Source organism: Chamaea fasciata, unplaced genomic scaffold, assembly GCF_029207755.1.
Source record: "Chamaea fasciata isolate MVZ Bird 193981 ecotype frontalis unplaced genomic scaffold, bChaFas1.0.hap1 SCAF_10, whole genome shotgun sequence".
NCBI classification, from domain to species: Eukaryota; Metazoa; Chordata; class Aves; order Passeriformes; family Sylviidae; genus Chamaea; species Chamaea fasciata.
The window spans coordinates 25222982-25241664 of NW_027094095.1; the positions used below are offsets into that span (position 1 = coordinate 25222982).

Consider the following 18683-nt stretch of genomic DNA (forward strand, 5'->3'; position numbering starts at 1 on the left):
AAGGGGCACCCTCTCTGTTAATTATTCTTCACTCCTTGAACAAAGGGGTGAAGATTGTGTCTCTGCTGAAGAGCGTTCTGACACACTGTGTATTTAAAACAAAAAGCTAAGAAGAATGGAGGAATCATTCCTGCAACAATCCTTAAGTGAGCCTTCCTGAGCTTTGCCTGAAACCTTGGAGCACTTGCTCTGCCAGTCCTTGGAACTATAACTACACCAGAGTCAGAGGCCAGGGAGGGCAGCATTGCCCCTCCAGGCAGGGGTAGTTTCCAGCTGACCATTAAGAAAAGCCAGCTTTTCCTACCAAATAACATGTTCAAAAAACATTAAAACCCTGTGTTCATTTGTAGGTATTCCTGCTGCAGGAGGAACTGATGATGAGTGAGGCACATGGCTGAATTTCCCTTTTCCACTTGCTTAACACTATCCCACTTGAACAGCTGTAAAGCACCTCCAAATAGGAGTGTTCCCTGCGTGCCAGTCATAGCATTTTGTTCTGTTTTGCATTAGTTTTCATAACTGTATTAGGTAGAGAGAGTGAATATCTGGGTTCAGAACTGGTTTTCGTTGGGCTCACATCACTGTTAGGAGGTGTTATTATCTGTACCCATTTCCAGCGTCACTTCCCAGGAGCCTACACATGAGACAGTACTTCGTTCTTTCTCCAAAAGCAATAGGCAAAGTCATTGCTAGGACCAGAGTGTGGTACCAATCCATAGCCATTCTGCTCATTTAATTTCAGCTATCTATAAAGTGTTAACTGCTGAAAGCAGAAACATGAAACCCTGCAATAGAGAGAGCTGATTAGAATTCAGCCCACTGTATCACCCGTAAATAGGAAATGAAGAATACATGGCTGTGATTAATCGTCCATAAATGGCCATTGCCTGCTTCCTCTACTCCATGCAAACACAGTTCACGTATTTATTCAGCTCACCAAAGGAGTAACAAGATCAGTCCTATTTGTTAGGACCTGGGACTTAAGCAAGTACTTACTTAGAGGAGAGCTCAGTTCTTGCGTGTCTGCTCTTCTGTCTGGTTTTCACTATCCATGAGATAAATCAGAATTTTTTATAGGTTTACTTCCCTATAAATCAAAACACAGTGAGATGCAAAACCACAGCAATGTCAGTTTTAGTAGAGTGATTTTTATGATATCAGAAACATCTATCTCTAAGGATTGGCAATAATTGCACTATTAAGAAAAAATGTTTTGGTTTTTATGCGTTGCAGCTTGGCCAAATCTGATACCAGGACACTGGGGAAAAAAAAAAAATAAATCTGTGATGCACAGAAACCTGACCTGTAGCTTGAAGCACTGGAGGCTAAAGCCTGTTTTTACCAGTCATGGATACAGTTCCATTAGAGCACCAGCTTGCCTGCTTGTGGTTCAGCTGAGCTCAGCGGAGCAGGGCTGCCCGCGCCACTGCTCCCTGGCAAAACACAGACATCTTTCCTTTGCTGGGATTTGCAGTCCAAGGGCTGCATCTGTGAACAGAGTGCTGCCTCCAGTGCCTTCATCCTCCACTGTCACTGGCTGCTTGGTACACCAGGCATTTCCCTGGAAATACCACAGACATTGCAGTGGCAGTGCTGGTCTGGGACGGGGAGGTGACACTTTGGAGATTTGGTCCCACTGCCCCCACTTTCCTGAATGTCTTTAAGCAAATCCCTTGGTTTCTGAGTGTCCCAGTTCCCCAGCTGATCAATGGGGATTGTGAACTACAGCTGTCATTAAAGGCACTGCAAATCAAGGATGGCAAAACACTGCACGAGAGCTAAATATTGATATTACTACCCTGCAAAATAGTGTAATTGCTGTGAAATGGCCAGTAGAATTGTCAAAATCATGTATAAGAAACAGGAAACAGAATCACAGAATGGATGATGTTGGAAACAGTCTTGAGATCACTTTGTCCGTCCCCTCTGCTCAGGCTGAGTTACCTACATGGGGTTGCCCAGGGCTATATCTGGCTGGGTTTTGGATATCTGCAGGGATAGAGACTCCATAGCCTGCTCCAGTGTTTGACCCCCTTCATAGTTAAAATGAATTTTCTTGTGTTCAGACGGAATTTCATATATTTGTTTTAATTTGTGCCCTTTTCCTTTTGTGCAGCATGTGGTCCCCACACACCCCCTGAGGAACCAGTGAGGTCCAGGCAGAGGCTGCATGTGACCAGATGTGATTTGATTTTGTTCAGTCACCTTTGAAATCTCAGTGTTCATTCTTTTTTGCCCCTCTCGATTTTCCTCAACAGGCTGCTTTTGCTTGGAGACCAGTTCCAGCTTGTTGAACCAGTGGGTTTAACAGCCTCACATCGCCTGGGGATGCTCTGGCACCATCCAAGGGCTCCACAGCCCTGGAAAGTTAGCAGAGATTTCCCAGCAATAGGGAGCCTTTCCCAGGTGAACCTGTTGTAAAACAGTGATTACCACCACCACAAGATTTCTCTTCCAGGAGAAAAAAAAAAAAAAACTCTCTTGCCTAAAGATGTTATCATGCATAATTCAGGGAAGAAATCCATACTGCATTTAAAAGATTACATCTTATCATCCAGGGTACTTATTAGCTTGATGATTTAAAAGTAGTTGGGGATAGAGCCTTTCCTGCTATTCTGCAGTAGCATCAGTGCCGTGTGCTGATGAGTGATGGCCTCGTGGCTTGGTTTGTGACTGAACTGCTTTTCTGATGCCAGAACTGGTCCAGATGGCGTGGAAAAATTCCCAGTTCATGGTGAGCAGCCCTGGCTCTGTCCGTGTGTGGGTTTCACCAGACCACCATCTCTCTTCTTCCTGTTGGGTTTGGTTAAGTTTGTGGGAGGCAGTAACAAGGAGTTAGTGGTGTTTGGCTCCTCTGGTTAATGCCCTGTCCAAGAGCACACAGCACTCCCATCTTCCCAAGGGCAGGAGAAGATGCTTTGGGACAGCCAAGGGCAGACATCTGGATACTGAAATGGTGAGGAGGTTGGAACAAAATTCAGACAGATTTACCCTGGACATCACTAGTTGTTCTGATGGCCCTTGGTGATTTCCAAATACATGTTCCCCTTCCCAGAACATGCCCTCCTTTTGACCTGGCATGTCCCATGCTGCATGAAACCTCGCTTAGAACAGGGCTGGGTTTCCACCTCTGCCCTCATACTGTGCAGATTGTCATCATTTTTCTAAATCAAGAAAAATCTTTTTTTTTCTTTTTTTTTTTTTTAATCCAACCCACACATGGGCTGTTTTAATCTAAATACAAATTTGAAAAGTATAGTGTAAGTTGTTTAAAAATGGCATTGCACCGGCAAATAAGGTCATTCAAATACCAGGTGCTCCAGATTGAACTTCGAGAGGGAGAACTTGGTTATGACCGTTATTTTTGCACCATCATTCTGTCCCTATTATGCCTTGTGCCTCCCCTGTATCATGAGGCAGGATATAGCCATTTATGTAAAAAACTGCTCCAGGTCACCATCTCAGGACCTATCTGCAATACCTAAATGAAGTTTGATTTTTTTGGTTTGGTTTGGTTTGGTTTTGTTTTTAGCTTTGGGGGCTTATTCTGGGCTACATGTAATAAGAGTGAAATTATGATGAAGTTGAGTGAGGATGCTTAGGAAATCATGAATTTTTATCAAATATACCCTGGGCAAGCAAAATTAACCCTAAAAGGTGGCACCTGCACTGATTGTAGCAAGTGGCATAGGGGTTTCTAGGGTATTTCTCTGTGTGGCTTTCCACACAAGCTCTCATTTCAGATATTTCCCCATTATATCATGGACTGAAAACTATGATGAGCTGGGAACTCTGATGTTTACAGCCATTTCAGGCAGAAATCCTCAGATGAGTGGCTTGGGAAGTCTCAGGCTGAATGACAGCTCAGTTCAGGGATGGGGTGTACTGAACATGGAGTGTGAAAGTGAGTAAAAACGAAGTATTTTGCAAAAATCCTTCTGCCATTTCAAGGTTGAGAGGTATGAAATATCTGCATTTAACAGTCATTATTAATTACTGTTTACTCTCTGCCAGCACTACCTGGGGAACATCTGTGGTGATTTAGCCAAGCACCCATGGCCATCACTCAACTGGCTGCTGTGACTCAGCCATGGAGACTCATTCACTTTCCTCACTGGCTGTGTGACCCACTTTTGTCCTGCTTCAGCTCACTTCATCTGCCTGAGTCTTGGGCCACCATGTGAGAAATGGGTGTTTCCTCACATGGAAAAAATGATATATAAAGCAACATTAATATGAGGTAAAAGTCATGGGGGTTTGGATGGCAGACATGAATCACAGAGATAAATATTCCTCACCTTATCTTTAATTTTGCAATATCTGATCCGTAGAAGAGCTAAAAGTTGCAGTCAAGATTTCCATGTTAAAGTCCTGGCTTTATTAAAAATAGCAAAATGCTTCTTCACTTAAAAAGACCAAAGGTTCAGCTCCTCAAGGCTGAATCACAAGCTCTGTGAGACCCATGTTCCCATGCCAAAAAAGGGATAAGAGGGGGTGGACTCAAGACTCCCATGCTGAAGAGCACCTCTATGCTCTATCCAGTTTCCTCACCTAAAGTTAAACTGTGCTCCAGCTTTTTTCTACCTTCTTCTTCCTACTTCTAAGTCAAGCCTCCTCAGACACACTTTGTGTTTTCCACTTGGTGACTCAGCATCAGCTGCTCAAACTCTTTGGGAGCGTGACAGGGCTGTGACCGACTGAGAGGGAAAAGAAATCTGCCTTAGGGGACACAGAAATGATTAAGTGCTAAGTACAACATGAATTTGCCAGAAAACAACATCCCCACCAAGAGCCTGCTGTCTCCCTGCAGGGCTGTGCTCAGCCTTCAGACTTGCGAACACCAGCGAGCAGATTTAGTGCTCATGGCAGCTCTGGAAGGGGCATCCCACTACAAGGATAATGCTCAGGGCCTAAAATAATCACACCTCTAGAAATTTATTAATCCAGCCTTAAAATGGGCTCTAAATGCTATAGAACAATCCTCATCAATCTTAGCACGCATGGAGCAATCCCAAAAACTCCCTGCCTTCACCTGGCACCAAAGGGGAAAGAGTACAAATCCTCAGCATTTGTTCAGGCTGCTTTGGTTGAAAGTAACAGGGGTAGCAACCCTAAAAGTGCAAAATGAACAGGGGACTCTTTATACCCAGGATAATTTTGTGTACATGATAGGGAATCACAGTAGGATATTGACTCCCTTATGGCTGTGAGAAAGACTTCATCCCCAACAGCATAACTTGCTGTAGTACTCTTTTCTTCCAAACGCTAGCTGGTAATAAAACCTTCCTTCAGATACACAGGCTATTGGTAGTGCAGTTTGAATTGGCTGGTTTCTGTTCCCACTGCTTCCAGACAGTAAATTTCAATCCTTACTGGAAAAGCAGCATTTTTATACTTCACAGAATTGGATTCTTTGAAACATTTTCAATGATAAAGAACTTTTTTGATGAAAGACTTAATGAAAAAGAAAAATACCTTTTATGTCCATGCCCGTCAGTAGTGATGCTCCCAGTCTCCCCTGTGCTCCTTCCACAGGAGGATTCAAACCCCTCCAGATGCACTCAAAAGCATTTCATCCTTCCAGGTGTGCTGGTCTGCCATGGAGAGGTGCATGAGATGTGAAATAAATCACACCTCCCCACACAGACCAGCTGTGACAGCCCCTGACAGCCATGCTGCTGCAGTGCATCCATGTCAGCTGCCCTTGGATCTCTGCTCAGAGCCACCAGATGGGGAGGAACATGAGTAATGAGAGCAGCTCCTCCATGCCCAGGCAGAACCGCAGATGTGCTGCCCTGTCCCGAAATCCCCTCTCATCCCACGAACGCCCAGCCGGTCGTGCACTCACCTCCAGAGAAGGGATGGTGGGTCACTCTGCTGGTCTGGCTGTGGTGTCCATGCCTGCAGGTGACGTGGCTGCCCTCGCAGGGCAATGTGGAGGCAGTGCCCAGGCTGTGCCCATGCTCCCCCTGAGGGGCTGTGAGCTGCCCCAGCCACAGCAGCTCCATCCATACACAGCTCCTTGGAGCCCTGGGTTTGCAGGGAGCCAGGGAATTTGCTCTTTGCTGTTAAACTGTGGTTATAGATCACTGAATACTGATACTAAAGCACAGGGAAAACCTCCATCAACTCTTGCAAAGTGCTTTGAAATCCTTTTTCTGCACAAGGACAGAGAGACTTTACGGGGATGGAAATCAGCTCCTTTGGCAGCCATGCCAATTGTTTTCAGCAACATCCAGTGGAAGAAGAAACAGAGTGAGCTCTGCTGATGTATCATTCTCATCCAGCACCATTCCTCTGGCTGCTGAGGAACCTGGTTTAACTTACTTTTATGTGCAAAGAAAGAGGTAGATAGACATGAACACAGAACACATAAAAATATACAGCACACACACATAAACACACATAATCTAGGAGGCAAAGAGACAATCTGTACCTGCATTTGCGATATCTTCCTGCACCAGGTAAGGAAAGCATCTTTTTCCTTTTAACCAGGTGCTGTACCTACATTGTTTCCTCGCAGTCTATCTTTAGGTTATAGCAGTTCACAAGGATTTTTCAGCAGATGTGTTATTCAATTACTTCAGGGCTTTTCCATTTGTAATATTGCGAAGCAATGATAGCCAGCAGACTTCACCTGTCTTTTAGAGATAGCCAGCCTGGTAATTTTAACTCTGCCCATTTTATCCACACCAGTAAATCTCATAACATGGTTATAGAGAGATTCCAATTTTTGTAGAACCTTCTCCTGGGAATTCCTGTATACAATATTGCCATAGTCTGTAATGGACATAACCTGTGATTGGATTAATGTTTCCCTAGTGAAGAAGTCAAAGCATTTCATGTTCCTATAACTGGTTTGCAGCTCTGCAGTTAAGGTCTTTGGTGTGGCAGAGAGAATAATTGGAAACTCAGCCCCAATCAGAATATATAATCCCCTCACTGTGAGGGTCTAATTTGGTGCAGTTCCACTGCCCATGCAGGGGTTTGTAGCGGGATTTTCTTGTCAGGAGAGAAGAATGCATAGAAAACAAGTTAATTTCAGCATTTTTATATTCATCACCCAGTCCTGTACAAAGGGAGGCAAATACATTGCTACTGCTGCGAGGGAGGGCCCTGAAGCTCCCCAGACAGAGAACATGAAGAGGCAGGGAGGGCTTTGCAATGGGCCACTGGTCTCCTCACAAGACAAGCCCTCCACTCGTGTTCAGATAAACATGTGCCTTTATTCTTAAGAGTAAATAACATTCTGTCCAAATAAAAGCCTAGTTTTGGACCCATGTTGGCTTCTGAACCTGTCAGAATCTCTGGTGTCACCTTACCTTGGTCGTGACACAAGTGACTAATGAGGAATTGCTGTTGGGAGTTCAACATGCATTACTTATATCTGAGACACAGATCATCTCCAGAAAGAAGAGGCTTATGCCAGGCCAAGAATAGGTTCTGAAGCAGGGTCTGCCTGCTCAGGTGGAGGAGGAAAACTTCAGCTCTCACATGGGAGGAAAGGGAACTAAAGGCTGGGAACAAAAGGTCTCCTATTTTCAGCTCCCATGCTAGTCTCCCCAAAGAATGGGATGTGTAAGCCCTCAGGCAAACTAGCAGAGACCCGTCAGTGAAAGAAAAGCTCAGGCTCCCATCCCCAGCTGGTCAGGGAGAGCTTTCAAGAAGCAGTTTATTGGAGAACCCTGAAAACAGCTGTGGGTCTCTGAGGAAAGAACCATAAAGTCAGCTCTGTCTGTGGGGTCCAGGGGAGATGTGATTGGGATCTCAGCATGGGAAAATTGGGTAGTGGCAACTGTGGCTCAGCCAGAAGGTACCAGAGGCAAACTGAAAGAGGAATGAAATGGGAGGCAAGAGCAAAGAGTTTGAACATGACATTCTGGAACAAGGATGGAGAGGATGGGTTCCAGGATGGGCGTGCTGCCCGGCTGAAGAGCAAGGCAGATGCTCTTGGCAGATAACCTTATGTTTGGATGTTACAGCATTGCTAGCCAGGTGGAGAGGATGGGAAGAAGGTTAGCACCATGGGACTTGACAAATGGGATGTCATCATTCCCCATATGGGTAACTGTCTCCAATCTGTGCTGTCTGTGCCACTGAAAGGTTGGGATATCTCAGCAGAAAGGCAGCATCTCTGTTAGAGATGAACAATCCACTCTAGGTCTGTCCTAAGACCTACAGATTTCAGGCTGTGGGGCAGATACCTGTGCACAAGTAAGAAGTGGAGATGGTGATTTTCCGGAAAATTCAGTTATTGAATCTAAACTTAAAAGACTGACTTGAACAAGTGTGACAGAGGAAGCCCCTGACAGCTGATAGCAGGGCAGCACAGTGCTTCCCAGAATCCAGCCATCTTGGTATGGAAGTGATCTGGGAGCCTGTGAGGAGGAAGAAATGGAAATGAAACAACACACTCATTCCACAGCTGCTTTTGTCACTTTATTCATATTTCTAGAGTAGGCTTTTTAGCGGCTAAGCAAATATTGAAACTCTCTCATTATATATATATATGTATGTATGTATATATAGAAACATCCAAAAATAAATAATGAGGAATTCTGCAAGTGTCTTTGCAATGAACATGGGAAAGAACATTTTAACTCCAGTAAACCAACTTTGAAATTCTTCCACTAAAACCCTATAAAACCCAATGATGGTCATAAATTAGCACTAGATTAATTCAAAGGAGAACTTATCCCCCCTCTGCGTACCTTCTAATCCATATCTCCAAGAGGTCATTTTAATTATCACACTGTCACTGCTATTCATTACTCCGCTTTTGGAGACAGAGAGCCAGCACTGTGCCTTTTGGATGCCTTGGAATTCATCATATGAAGGCATTTTATTCTCCCAAAAAATGTACACAGTTTAACCCCCTCACCTTGAAGTACTGACGATAACAGGTTTGCTTGGTGTTTTAAATCATTTTCCTTCTAGTGGGATACCTCCTTCTTGCTTTCAAGCGAGTTCCCAGTGTTCATTGAGCAACTTAGGAAAGCCCAGCTAATGGATGGCTAATGCACAGACGCATTCAGCTCAAGTTTTGGCAGAACCTTAGTAGCTTGCCCTTCCTCAGAGGCATGCAGAGCCAAGCTGTTGTTCTTACTCATACCTGCTCACTCTTTCCAGCTGCAGTAACACAAACTGGATGGAAACCATGTGCTAGTAGCTCCCAGGAGGTCCACAGGGATGTGGGACCCAGCTCAGCCTCACTCTGTTCCTAGATCATTGCATTCCTGTCCTGGGAAAGAGGCGAGGGACAACCAACACATTTCTTTTGCTAGAGAACAGCGTCTGGGTTTAGTACTTCTTCAGGTCCACCCCACACCAAGAGGAGCTCATTTAATTGTGTTTGACTCATCTTTTTTCACCATCAGGCTCATTGATCCTTTCCCTCTCTTTCCTATTAGGTCTTGGCACCTTCTCTCCCTCAAGCCACCATTCCAGCCCAGCTCCTGGCAGAAGATTGAAGAGAAGCTGCTTCTCAAGGCTTCTGGTGGGTTGAGAAGAAGCACTCCTAAGTGCATTCTCCCTTTCCATTCCCTGGGAGACATTCAGTCTCCACTCTGGGTCACCCTCTTTTTGTCTCCAGTTTGAGAATCAAGGTCAGATGTTTCAGAGAGTCACACATTGCAGGAGACAAGACTGCCTAGTGACAGTGGCTTTGAGCAGAGATTTCACATGCTGTCCATGTAATGGGAGGTGCTGAGGTTTTGCTTGGGGTTTCTTACATAACGCTGTTTGTTCACCCCTTTCAGCAGTACTCCTCACTCACACTCCCTCAGTCATCCATCTGCTGGCAAGTCTGGTCATTCTAGACCCCAAACAGTTTTTGGTGGAAGACCACTGTCCCTGCCTGTTGGACAGGTCTTGCAGCAAGTTTCATGCTTGCAGCCTGACAGTCCCATTCCTCATATGACCCCTCTCCTCAAATGATCTGATAGAAGGGCAAAAAACCCAGCCATGCAGTGGATGATAAACTGCACACTGAGGAGCACCTGCCTGGCTCCCAGAAGCTATTTATCAGGCTCTCTTAATGCAAGCTAACAGGACTAGCACATGCAGTAGGCTAAGGGCTTCTGAGCCTGACACTAAAAGGGGAGACATCACATGGTGCAATAGAGGAGCCAGGACTCCCTCGTTAGCTCATTGTATGGATTATCCCTTTAAAGAGAGAGAAGGGGACTGGGGGAGGAAGGAGAGGCTTTCTCATTTTAACAAATGGCTTTTCAGCCACCGCAAATGATTTCTGCAAATCTATCAGTGCACTCTTTTTATTTTTTTTTCCCACAGATAGGAAAAGAAAAAAAAAAAAGAGCCCTGAAATTGATTCACCATCTATAAATAAAAAAGAATCAATAGTAAAATTTCTAGCTAATTTCCCTCTCCCTCTTTGCTCCTTGGACTATTTGTTATCTTAGAAATACTTGTCTAGGAAAAAAAAAAGAGAAACATCATCGATTCCTGACTGCGACGTGTTCCTCTGCCTTGCCCTACAGCTCTCCTCTCCTCTCCTCTCCTCTCCTCTCCTCTCCTCTCCTCTCCTCTCCTCTCCTCTCCTCTCCTCTCCTCTCCTCTCCTCTCCTCTCCTCTCCTCTCCTCTCCTCTCCTCTCCTCTCCTCTCCTCTCCTCTCCTCTCCTCTCCTCTCCTCTCCTCTCCTCTCCTCTCCTCTCCTCTCCTCTCCTCTCCTCTCCTCTCCTCTCCTCTCCTCTCCTCTCCTCTCCTCTCCTCTCCTCTCCTCTCCTCTCCTCTCCTCTCTCCTCAGCGCAAGGACAGAGATGGGTCCTTCAGATGTGCCTGGCTCCTCTTCTCAGGTTTGCCTCCAGCGTGGCTGTTGCCTGGGCCCCTCTGGGCAGTGCATTTGTAGCTTGACACGTTGTCCTTCCTGCCAAAGGAAGAGAGAGAGGACAGGTGTTGTCAGACACTGCGGTGTTCCAGCAGCAGGTAAGCGTGTGCGGGGTGCGCTGTGAGGAGAAGCCGTGTGTGAAGTCTCACAGTGAAGTGCATCTGTAAGGAAGGCTTTGGCAGCTCGAGACAAATTAGAGGTGGTTAAAGACCAGCTGGTCCCATCCCTCTCTGGCCAGAGCAGGGTTAGTCATTCCAGGAGGCTTCAAGGGCTTTGTGCTAGCTCTGAGCTCTCCAAGAGAAGGGTCCCACTACTTTTCTTTGGGTGAAAGAAAAGTTCTTTGGTTTCCTCCTGCCGAGGTTCCTGTACCCCTGAAATACTTCTCTTAATTTCTGCTCATGAACAGCCCTCCTCTCACTGTGACTATTTCCTTCTGGGGCATGTACCATTCGTAGGATGTCTGGGTTCACACATCTGCTCACAGCTGGATTGTCCCCACTGCCAGGGTGTTCACAGCTGGGTCAGTCTTTGGGGACAGACCCTGACTGTGTGGCCAGGGAACACCCAGCACCTGGCACATGATGCCAGCATTTCAGGCATCCAGACCAGTACCTTGAAAGAACCCACAAAGATGTAATACTGCTTTTTCACTGTGCCCATAACTCCAGTTATCGAACTCCAGTTATCTAGCACTCATGCCAAATTTCAGCTGCCAGTATAGTTTGGAGTTTCCAGTGCCCCTTTCAGGCTGCAGCCCCAGCAGAGCTGTGGGAGTTTTATAACTGGCCTCTAAAGGAGCAGGGTTGTGATAAATACAAAGTGCTTTTTGCAGTGATGCCCCAGGAGTTCACAGGGTAAGAACTGAGCTTTTCACAACCCAGCACCACAGGACCATCTCCCCAGCTCCCCACAGCTTATCTGGTGGAAAGACTTTGTAACACTTCAGTTCCTGATAAGGAACTGAATAAGTCTCACTACTTGATTCCCAGACAAAATGCTTCTCTGTGTGCATGTTTACAGCGTGCATGATGAATTCTTGCTACTTTAAGGAAAAGTAAATCTCTATTATCAGTTAATACTGTAACATTTCGGTTCTATTCACTTATCCTCCATCTCACAGCCCACCACTCTCACTGCCCCTCTTCCCTCCAGGTCCTGACACACTGGTAACAGCAAGATGGGTACAAGTGGCTAGACAGCGTCAGCCCTGGTCTGTCTGTCTGGACAGAGCCAGGCCTGGGGAAAAAGGGTCACAAACTCAGGCCATTGTGTCCAGAGGCCTCACTTGATGAGAGGCTGAATTGCAGAGGGCATGGGTCCTGCAGCACCATCCCTCATTCAGGAAGGCTCAGCCACCACCGGGCTACCCCAGAGCAGGGACCTTCACTTCACAGCCCCTGCCAGCACTGGTGGCTCTCACTGGGACTGAAAAGCTGTCTCTCAGACAAACACTGGGACCAGGAGCCAGAGGAACCATCTTTGGCTGCCCTATAAGCCTGCCTATGGAATTCCAGTGGAGAATGGGGTCCCTCCACACTCAGCCCAGAGCAGCACCACCTCTGAGCAGCCATCACCATCCCCTGCAGATACACCTTCCAACAGCTTCTCCTTTGTACAAGCAGCAAAACCCAACTATCCATTCCCAACCCAGGGAAGGTAATCAAACTGTGCTGTCAGTGTTGCTCACACCAGCCAAGGGCCTCCAGTGACCCTTCAGGGTGCTCCCTCGGGCAGCCCTTGGCCCCCTCAGCCATGCCTTGCCAACTTTGTTCATTTTCTCTGCTGTGGCAGGACACAAATGAGAAGTCCTCTACTTGTGCCTGATAAGCTCTTTGAGCTCTCAGTCTGCTCCCTCTAGGGTCAGTTATTTGTATTCCCCACAGCAGCTGCTGGCCCTGGGCAGGCTGGTGCTGGTGCTGTACCAAACCCTACTGAGACTCAAACACTGGGAGGGAGAGGAGCTGTCTGTCACACATCCTTGTCACACGTCAGAAGTGAAGTGAGCTGCCAAAGGCCACGCAGCAGACCTGGGAAGAACTGAAAAGAGCTGATGAAACCCCAGTTTTCTTGATCCCTGCACCCTGACTCACCCCAAGGAATTGGGCCCCTCTGTAGTGACACAGAGAAACTTGCCTTCCTCGCCACAAAAGTGTGTGTTTTTTAGTGCCTCTGCTTTTATTTGCAAATATTTTTGAGGTGATATCTCAAAAATGCAAATTCTGCATTATATTTGCAGAAGTATGTTTTAATATACATTTTAAAAAATTGTAATAATGTAGTTGCTGATGGGGCCCAAGGCTTAGAGGGCTTTACCTCCACCAACCCTCCCCTCCTCCCCACTGTCACAGCTGCCAGCAGTTCAGCATTTACTGCTTCTCTACAGTTCAATCACCAACCTAAGGCATAGTGGTATTTTGAAGAGATAAACATTGAGACAAAAATAAATAAATTAGGACCCTGGGAGGGAGACCTGAAAGGCACAGTGAAGTGAGAACAAGCAGTTTGTCTGGTTGTGTGTATAATTACATTGACGTCTTCCTAGACAACACTGCAGACCCAAACACAGCAGCAGCTGTGGACCAAACAGACGCATGAAAAACATCAGAGAGCCAGCCAGCCAGCCCATCCCTTGCCCTGGGGCTGCATCAGCACTGCCCATGTCACTGCTGACAGCCTTCCTGCCCATTCCCAGGGCACAGCCAGCACTGGATGGGCAGGCAGGGCTCAGCTCCTGGCCAGCCTTCCATGCAGACCCCATTTCTCTGCACCCACTCCAGTCACTGGAGCAGCACTGCTGAGTGTCATTCCCATGCTCCTCTATGCACGTGAAGGAATCAATATAATGCAAAATATGCAAAGATGATAAAAATGGGCCTTAAACTTCCTTTTTCCTGATTTGGTTAACACAGGAAAAGGAAATCCTCTCATGCCAACAGCACTTACAGGTGAGATTTTTAGACACTGGCCTTTGTCAGCCATCCACTGAACTGAAGCATGATGAGAATCAACCACTCAGTTCACACCAAGTACTTGTGACAAAGTGCTTTTTTGGACATACAGCCAATTGACAGTCACAATCAAACCACAGCTCTGCTACAAGTTCATCGCACAGACAACAGTTAATCTTGCAGCCATGCAAACTGTTTTGCAAATTGAAATCTCAGAGGCATAGCAATTACAATACCAAATTTATACCACATCTCTCACTCAACTAATTGTACATCCAAAAAATCACCACTTGAATAATCTGAATACATTCACCTTTACAGCTAAAAAAGCCTCTGCTACATGCTTGATCTCAACACAATTTTGAGTTACAGAACCCCATGGGAAAAAAATGCCAACCTCTGATTTCAACAGGAAAATTGCTTCTATCTAAATACAGCAGATGCATAATTCACATTGATGTCTAACAGCCTGGTGCTCCCAGCAAAGCTCTTTTTTACTCTACAAAACTTGAGATGTTGCTATTGCTGCCTGTAGCTCTCCCAACCCATCTACAGGAGGACAAGCCCTATATACACCTGCTCTGGATGTAGTGTACAAGTTCACATCCAAAATAACTGTACCTGGATTTCTAATTGTTAACAAATCCTAAAGGCCTTTAAATGGATTTTAAGGAAGCAGACTTACAAACTGGGCTGATGTTTTGCATGAGTTGAGGTTTACAGAGCCACCAGTGGAGGCACATTTGTGCCACTGTGATGTTTTAAGCTCTTTCACACACATATTTCTTGACTTTTGTTTCCTTCTTGTGAAGCAAGGTGAGGTGGGGTGATTTGAACTAGTGACTTTGCAGCTGGTGTATTAGGGAAAGTCAAAATAGAAGAGAATTGGTGTTTAAATTGCAAAGGGAGGTAAAAATAAAGTTACCTAAGCCATGTGAGTGGCATCAAAAATGAGTCATCAAGGCTGGGAAAATGGGTAACCTCTGATCCCTGAAACTAAGAAATCTGACTGCTGTCGTGCTGCTGCTGATCTAATTTTTACACTTTCCCCTCCATACAGAGGAGACACATTTCCATTGCATCCATCACAGCTAAACAGTCAATGCCTGATCAGTCCCAATGTTTCACTCTCATGGATGCACAATTAAGCAGCACCATGTTTGACACTGCAAGGGGAGCACAGTATTTTCTGGGAATGCCTGACAAGTTTCAATCATAAAGAACACAAACCAAATGACCCAGCAGATAATGACAGCCAGTGCCCTGACAGTTAGATAATGTGCATGCTCCAAAGCAAGGCCAATTAGAAGCAATAAAAACAAATTTGAAATGTTAGAGCAAAGGTCAGAAATCCTCAGCCATTACCACAGGCCTGATTTTTCTTTTTTTTCAAGTGGTCACCAGCGCCCATTTCCAGTAAGTGAGCATATAGTCGCGTTTACCAGGTGCCCACCCATCCATTACAGCACACTGTGACTTCTGGGCCATACAAACCCCACTAAAGTGGTGTGTGGAGAATCCCAGCACTACCTGGAGATCTCATCAGGTCCATATGCTATGGCTCTGCCCTCCTGAGTGCAGGGGCTGGCCCAGGCTGCTTACAGAGAAGGCAGATGTTAGAGGGTGTGCATATGTCTCTCCCTCCACCACAGAAGGGATCCTGCTGCTTACCATCCATCCCTCATTTCCTGGCCTTCCTCCTCAGCTCAGTGCAGCAAGACACATCTGCTTTATTCAGGAGACAGTGCCCAGAGGCAGAAATAATTAGTTTAGAGCTGGAGCCACACTATCACATAAGAGAAAGAGCCACAATTACAAGGAGCTCACATGGCTCACACACAGGCACCCTTGTGGACCTCTGCTGACGCTGGAGCTGGCAGCTGCAAAGAGCACAGGAATGGGTTTTGTCTTGGCTCCTGTCCTCCCATTTCCTAAGGAGCAGCAGGACAATAATGGATTGCACTCACCTGATGAGATGTAGCAGAAAATAGCAGTCTCTTGAGCTCATTCAAGTTACCAGCATGATATTGGGATTAACGTGCTGTGCACATCAGACATTATCCATGTCAACCCACCCTTCAACATAGGTCCCTGTCTCTGCTTTCAGAGCAGGAAAAGCTCAGGCCAGGGTGATGCATGAAGCAACACAAATGCTGTAAATCTGCTTATTGAGCCCTGGCTTCTTCAGAGCAACAAGACCAGGGAAGGAGAAGGAAAGCAGGTGGGTACCTGCAGGCATACCTATGTGAGGATGCCTGTGAGAGCTAATCTAAATACATTTAGGGTTTAAATGCAAAGCTGATTAGTGAAACCACAGCAAGCTCTTATGTGATATGCTCCTTCAGAGTTAAAGTAGCCATAATTCAATTTATTCATTTAGCTCATTTCCAAAAAGTAAATTAAAGTGGAGTAAATTAAATTAAAACAGCTGACAGCACCTTCATTTCTTCATTTTGAAAGGGATCGTTAACGTGGACCCAGTGTGCTTCATACAGTAATGCAGATTATTTTTGCCTGCCTGGCCCCCTGTCAGGCACACCAGCTCCCCATCCTGAAGTATTTTTACACTCCCTCTGTTCAGGGAGTCCCCAAGAGCAGGACCGAGCTGGACATGTATTTGGGTGTTTGCATGTGCTTTAGTGTGCACGTGCTTAAATCCAGGGTAAAATCCCTGCAGCTGGCAGCCTCGTTCCCAAGTGTTTGAGAAGCTAATTGTTGTAATGAGGAATTTTGGTGAAGCCTCTGCTGGGAGCTGGCCAAGCACTGCACATCTCTAAACTCTGTAAATGAATCCTTTTCACTGAACCCACGCAAATGCCACCGTTCAAAACCTGGAAGATGTTCTTTAGTGAGAGCTACAAGCATCAAGAGTTACACAAAACGTGCAGACGGGTGGGAACGAGGTGTCAGATTATAATTACTAATAAAGAAGGGGGGCAATGCCCCAAAATTAACTTTTTAGGTAAAGCAGGTAATTTGCCTTTAAACCTTAGTAGTGCTCCCATTATTAATACAATTTACAGACCTGGAAATCAAATTGAAACTGTTTGAGTCTTCTCTATTTTGCTGCCCTCATTCCATTTCCTCCCTCCTCTACAAACTGTAAGAGGTTTTGCTGACCTTTCACATTTGGTCTAGAACATTTTTTCTGTTATTATACTCTGCTCTCCTCTTAGCCACGAAAATGGTGGGAGAAAAGACGAGAAGACAATAATTTAAGTTTGGGACAAGCGAGCTGGGGATGGAAACAGAGCCTTTCGGGAATAAAGCAGGGAGGTGGCTTCACTCCCTGCTCTCACATCAGTCATGGCCAGGTCAAGGAAAGCACAACCAGATATAGGTGAAACCTCAAAAATCCTGAGCTTGAAAGCATAGAGAGGAGTTTTTCTGAAACACAGGTAGAGGTGAACTGGGGAGAACATTCCAAACCCAGTGGGGCAGAAGGACCCACACTCAGCACCTGCCAGAGAGCAGCACAGCCCTGGGATGGTATCAGAGCCTGTCAGCCCACGCACACAACATCTGGGCACAGCTGTTCAGTGTTGAGATGGGGCTCAAAAGGAGTTGTTCAGGCAGAAGGACCCACCTTTGATCAGACTGTGCCCACCCACAAAGACTTTCCCCATCCCCACCAGTGTGGTGCAGAAGACAGTGCACATGGCCCCCAAGGTTGGTGGGACGGTCCCGTGGGCAGATCCAGCCTGTTGGAGACACAGCTGTGCTCTCATACATCATCATTAGAGCTGCAGAGTCAAGCAGCAGAAGAAGGAATTGCCAGAATAAAGGCTGTCAGAGCAATTTTAATTCAACCTCCTGGCATATATGCCTTCTGATGGGGTCTTTAATTACCTCATCACAGCCTACTTTTTCTTCAACAAGGCTGCTGCTTTATTCAGGGCACGATGGACAGGCGGCAATTAATGAAGGACCAGTCAATATTTTGTTCTGTCCTTTTTTCATTCCGTGTGTGGCCCCAGGCATTATTTGCCACATGCCATCAAATCCCCACACTTAGAATTATTCATCTTCTCCTGGGCTTTTTTCTCATATATCAGTGCAGCAACTGTAAGATTCCCACATAGGAAGGAATTTATTTTCCAACACTTCTGGGAGCAGAGCACCTGGGTTTTACCTACAGGAAAATATTGGGGCACACGTGAGCTGCAGAATGCTCCACCAGCAAGGCCCAGGCGTGATTTTTCAGGATACCCACACTGTCTCTGTTCAAAGCCCATCTTCCCTAATCTCTGCCAGAGCTGAGACACTCAGGACATCTAGAATTTGAAATTCAATGTGTCCAGAATATGACTAACACGAACCTGGTGGCTCTCAGACAAAAAATGTCAGTGGTCTAAAGAGGGAAGATCTCTGCTGATGCTGTGCTGGAGCAGGGCTTTGTTGCAGCCAGGGAGCCAGAGTGAAAGAACAGAGAAATGCTGATAAGGGCAAAGCAATGAGCTTCAGGCAGTGCAAGCTGACTGGCATTTGTGAATTTTTGACCAAAAGTTCTGTTTTTCCACCGTAGTCATTTCCTGTAACAGCTGTACTCTGCTGTCTCTTAATCTCTTACAAATTTTTCACCTTTTGCCAGCCTTCTTTCAGAGGAGGACATTTCACACTTTCAACCCAAGAAATCTTCACCTTTCCTCTGGCACAAGTAGAAAGAGGTGAGAGCAGGACAGAGATTCAGTAAGAGGAAGAGCTCCCTGTGCCACTGGCAGTATCAAAGGGAGCCCCACTCAAATGGTTGCCAGTGAGTGCACTGGGAGTGGAAGTCTCTGGTCACTGAACAGCTTAGAAAAGGAATGAGAGGAAGGGCATGAACCTTCACTGCTGTCCAACAGCCCCTTTCTGCACTGCTCTCTCCTGCTCTGTGCCCACTCAACCC

At 46.1% G+C, this 18683-nt stretch overlaps 1 protein-coding gene across 1 annotated transcript in view; it reads right to left on the minus strand.

Moving 5' to 3' along the window:
• Nucleotides 1-10734: 10734 nt before the first annotated feature.
• AGBL4 (AGBL carboxypeptidase 4) overlaps nucleotides 10735-18683 on the minus strand; it is an 882078-nt gene continuing 874129 nt past the window's right edge. The window contains 1 exon segment of the mRNA XM_066192785.1: nucleotides 10735-10886. Coding sequence (XP_066048882.1) covers nucleotides 10763-10886 — 124 coding nt within the window. The 3' untranslated portion in view covers nucleotides 10735-10762.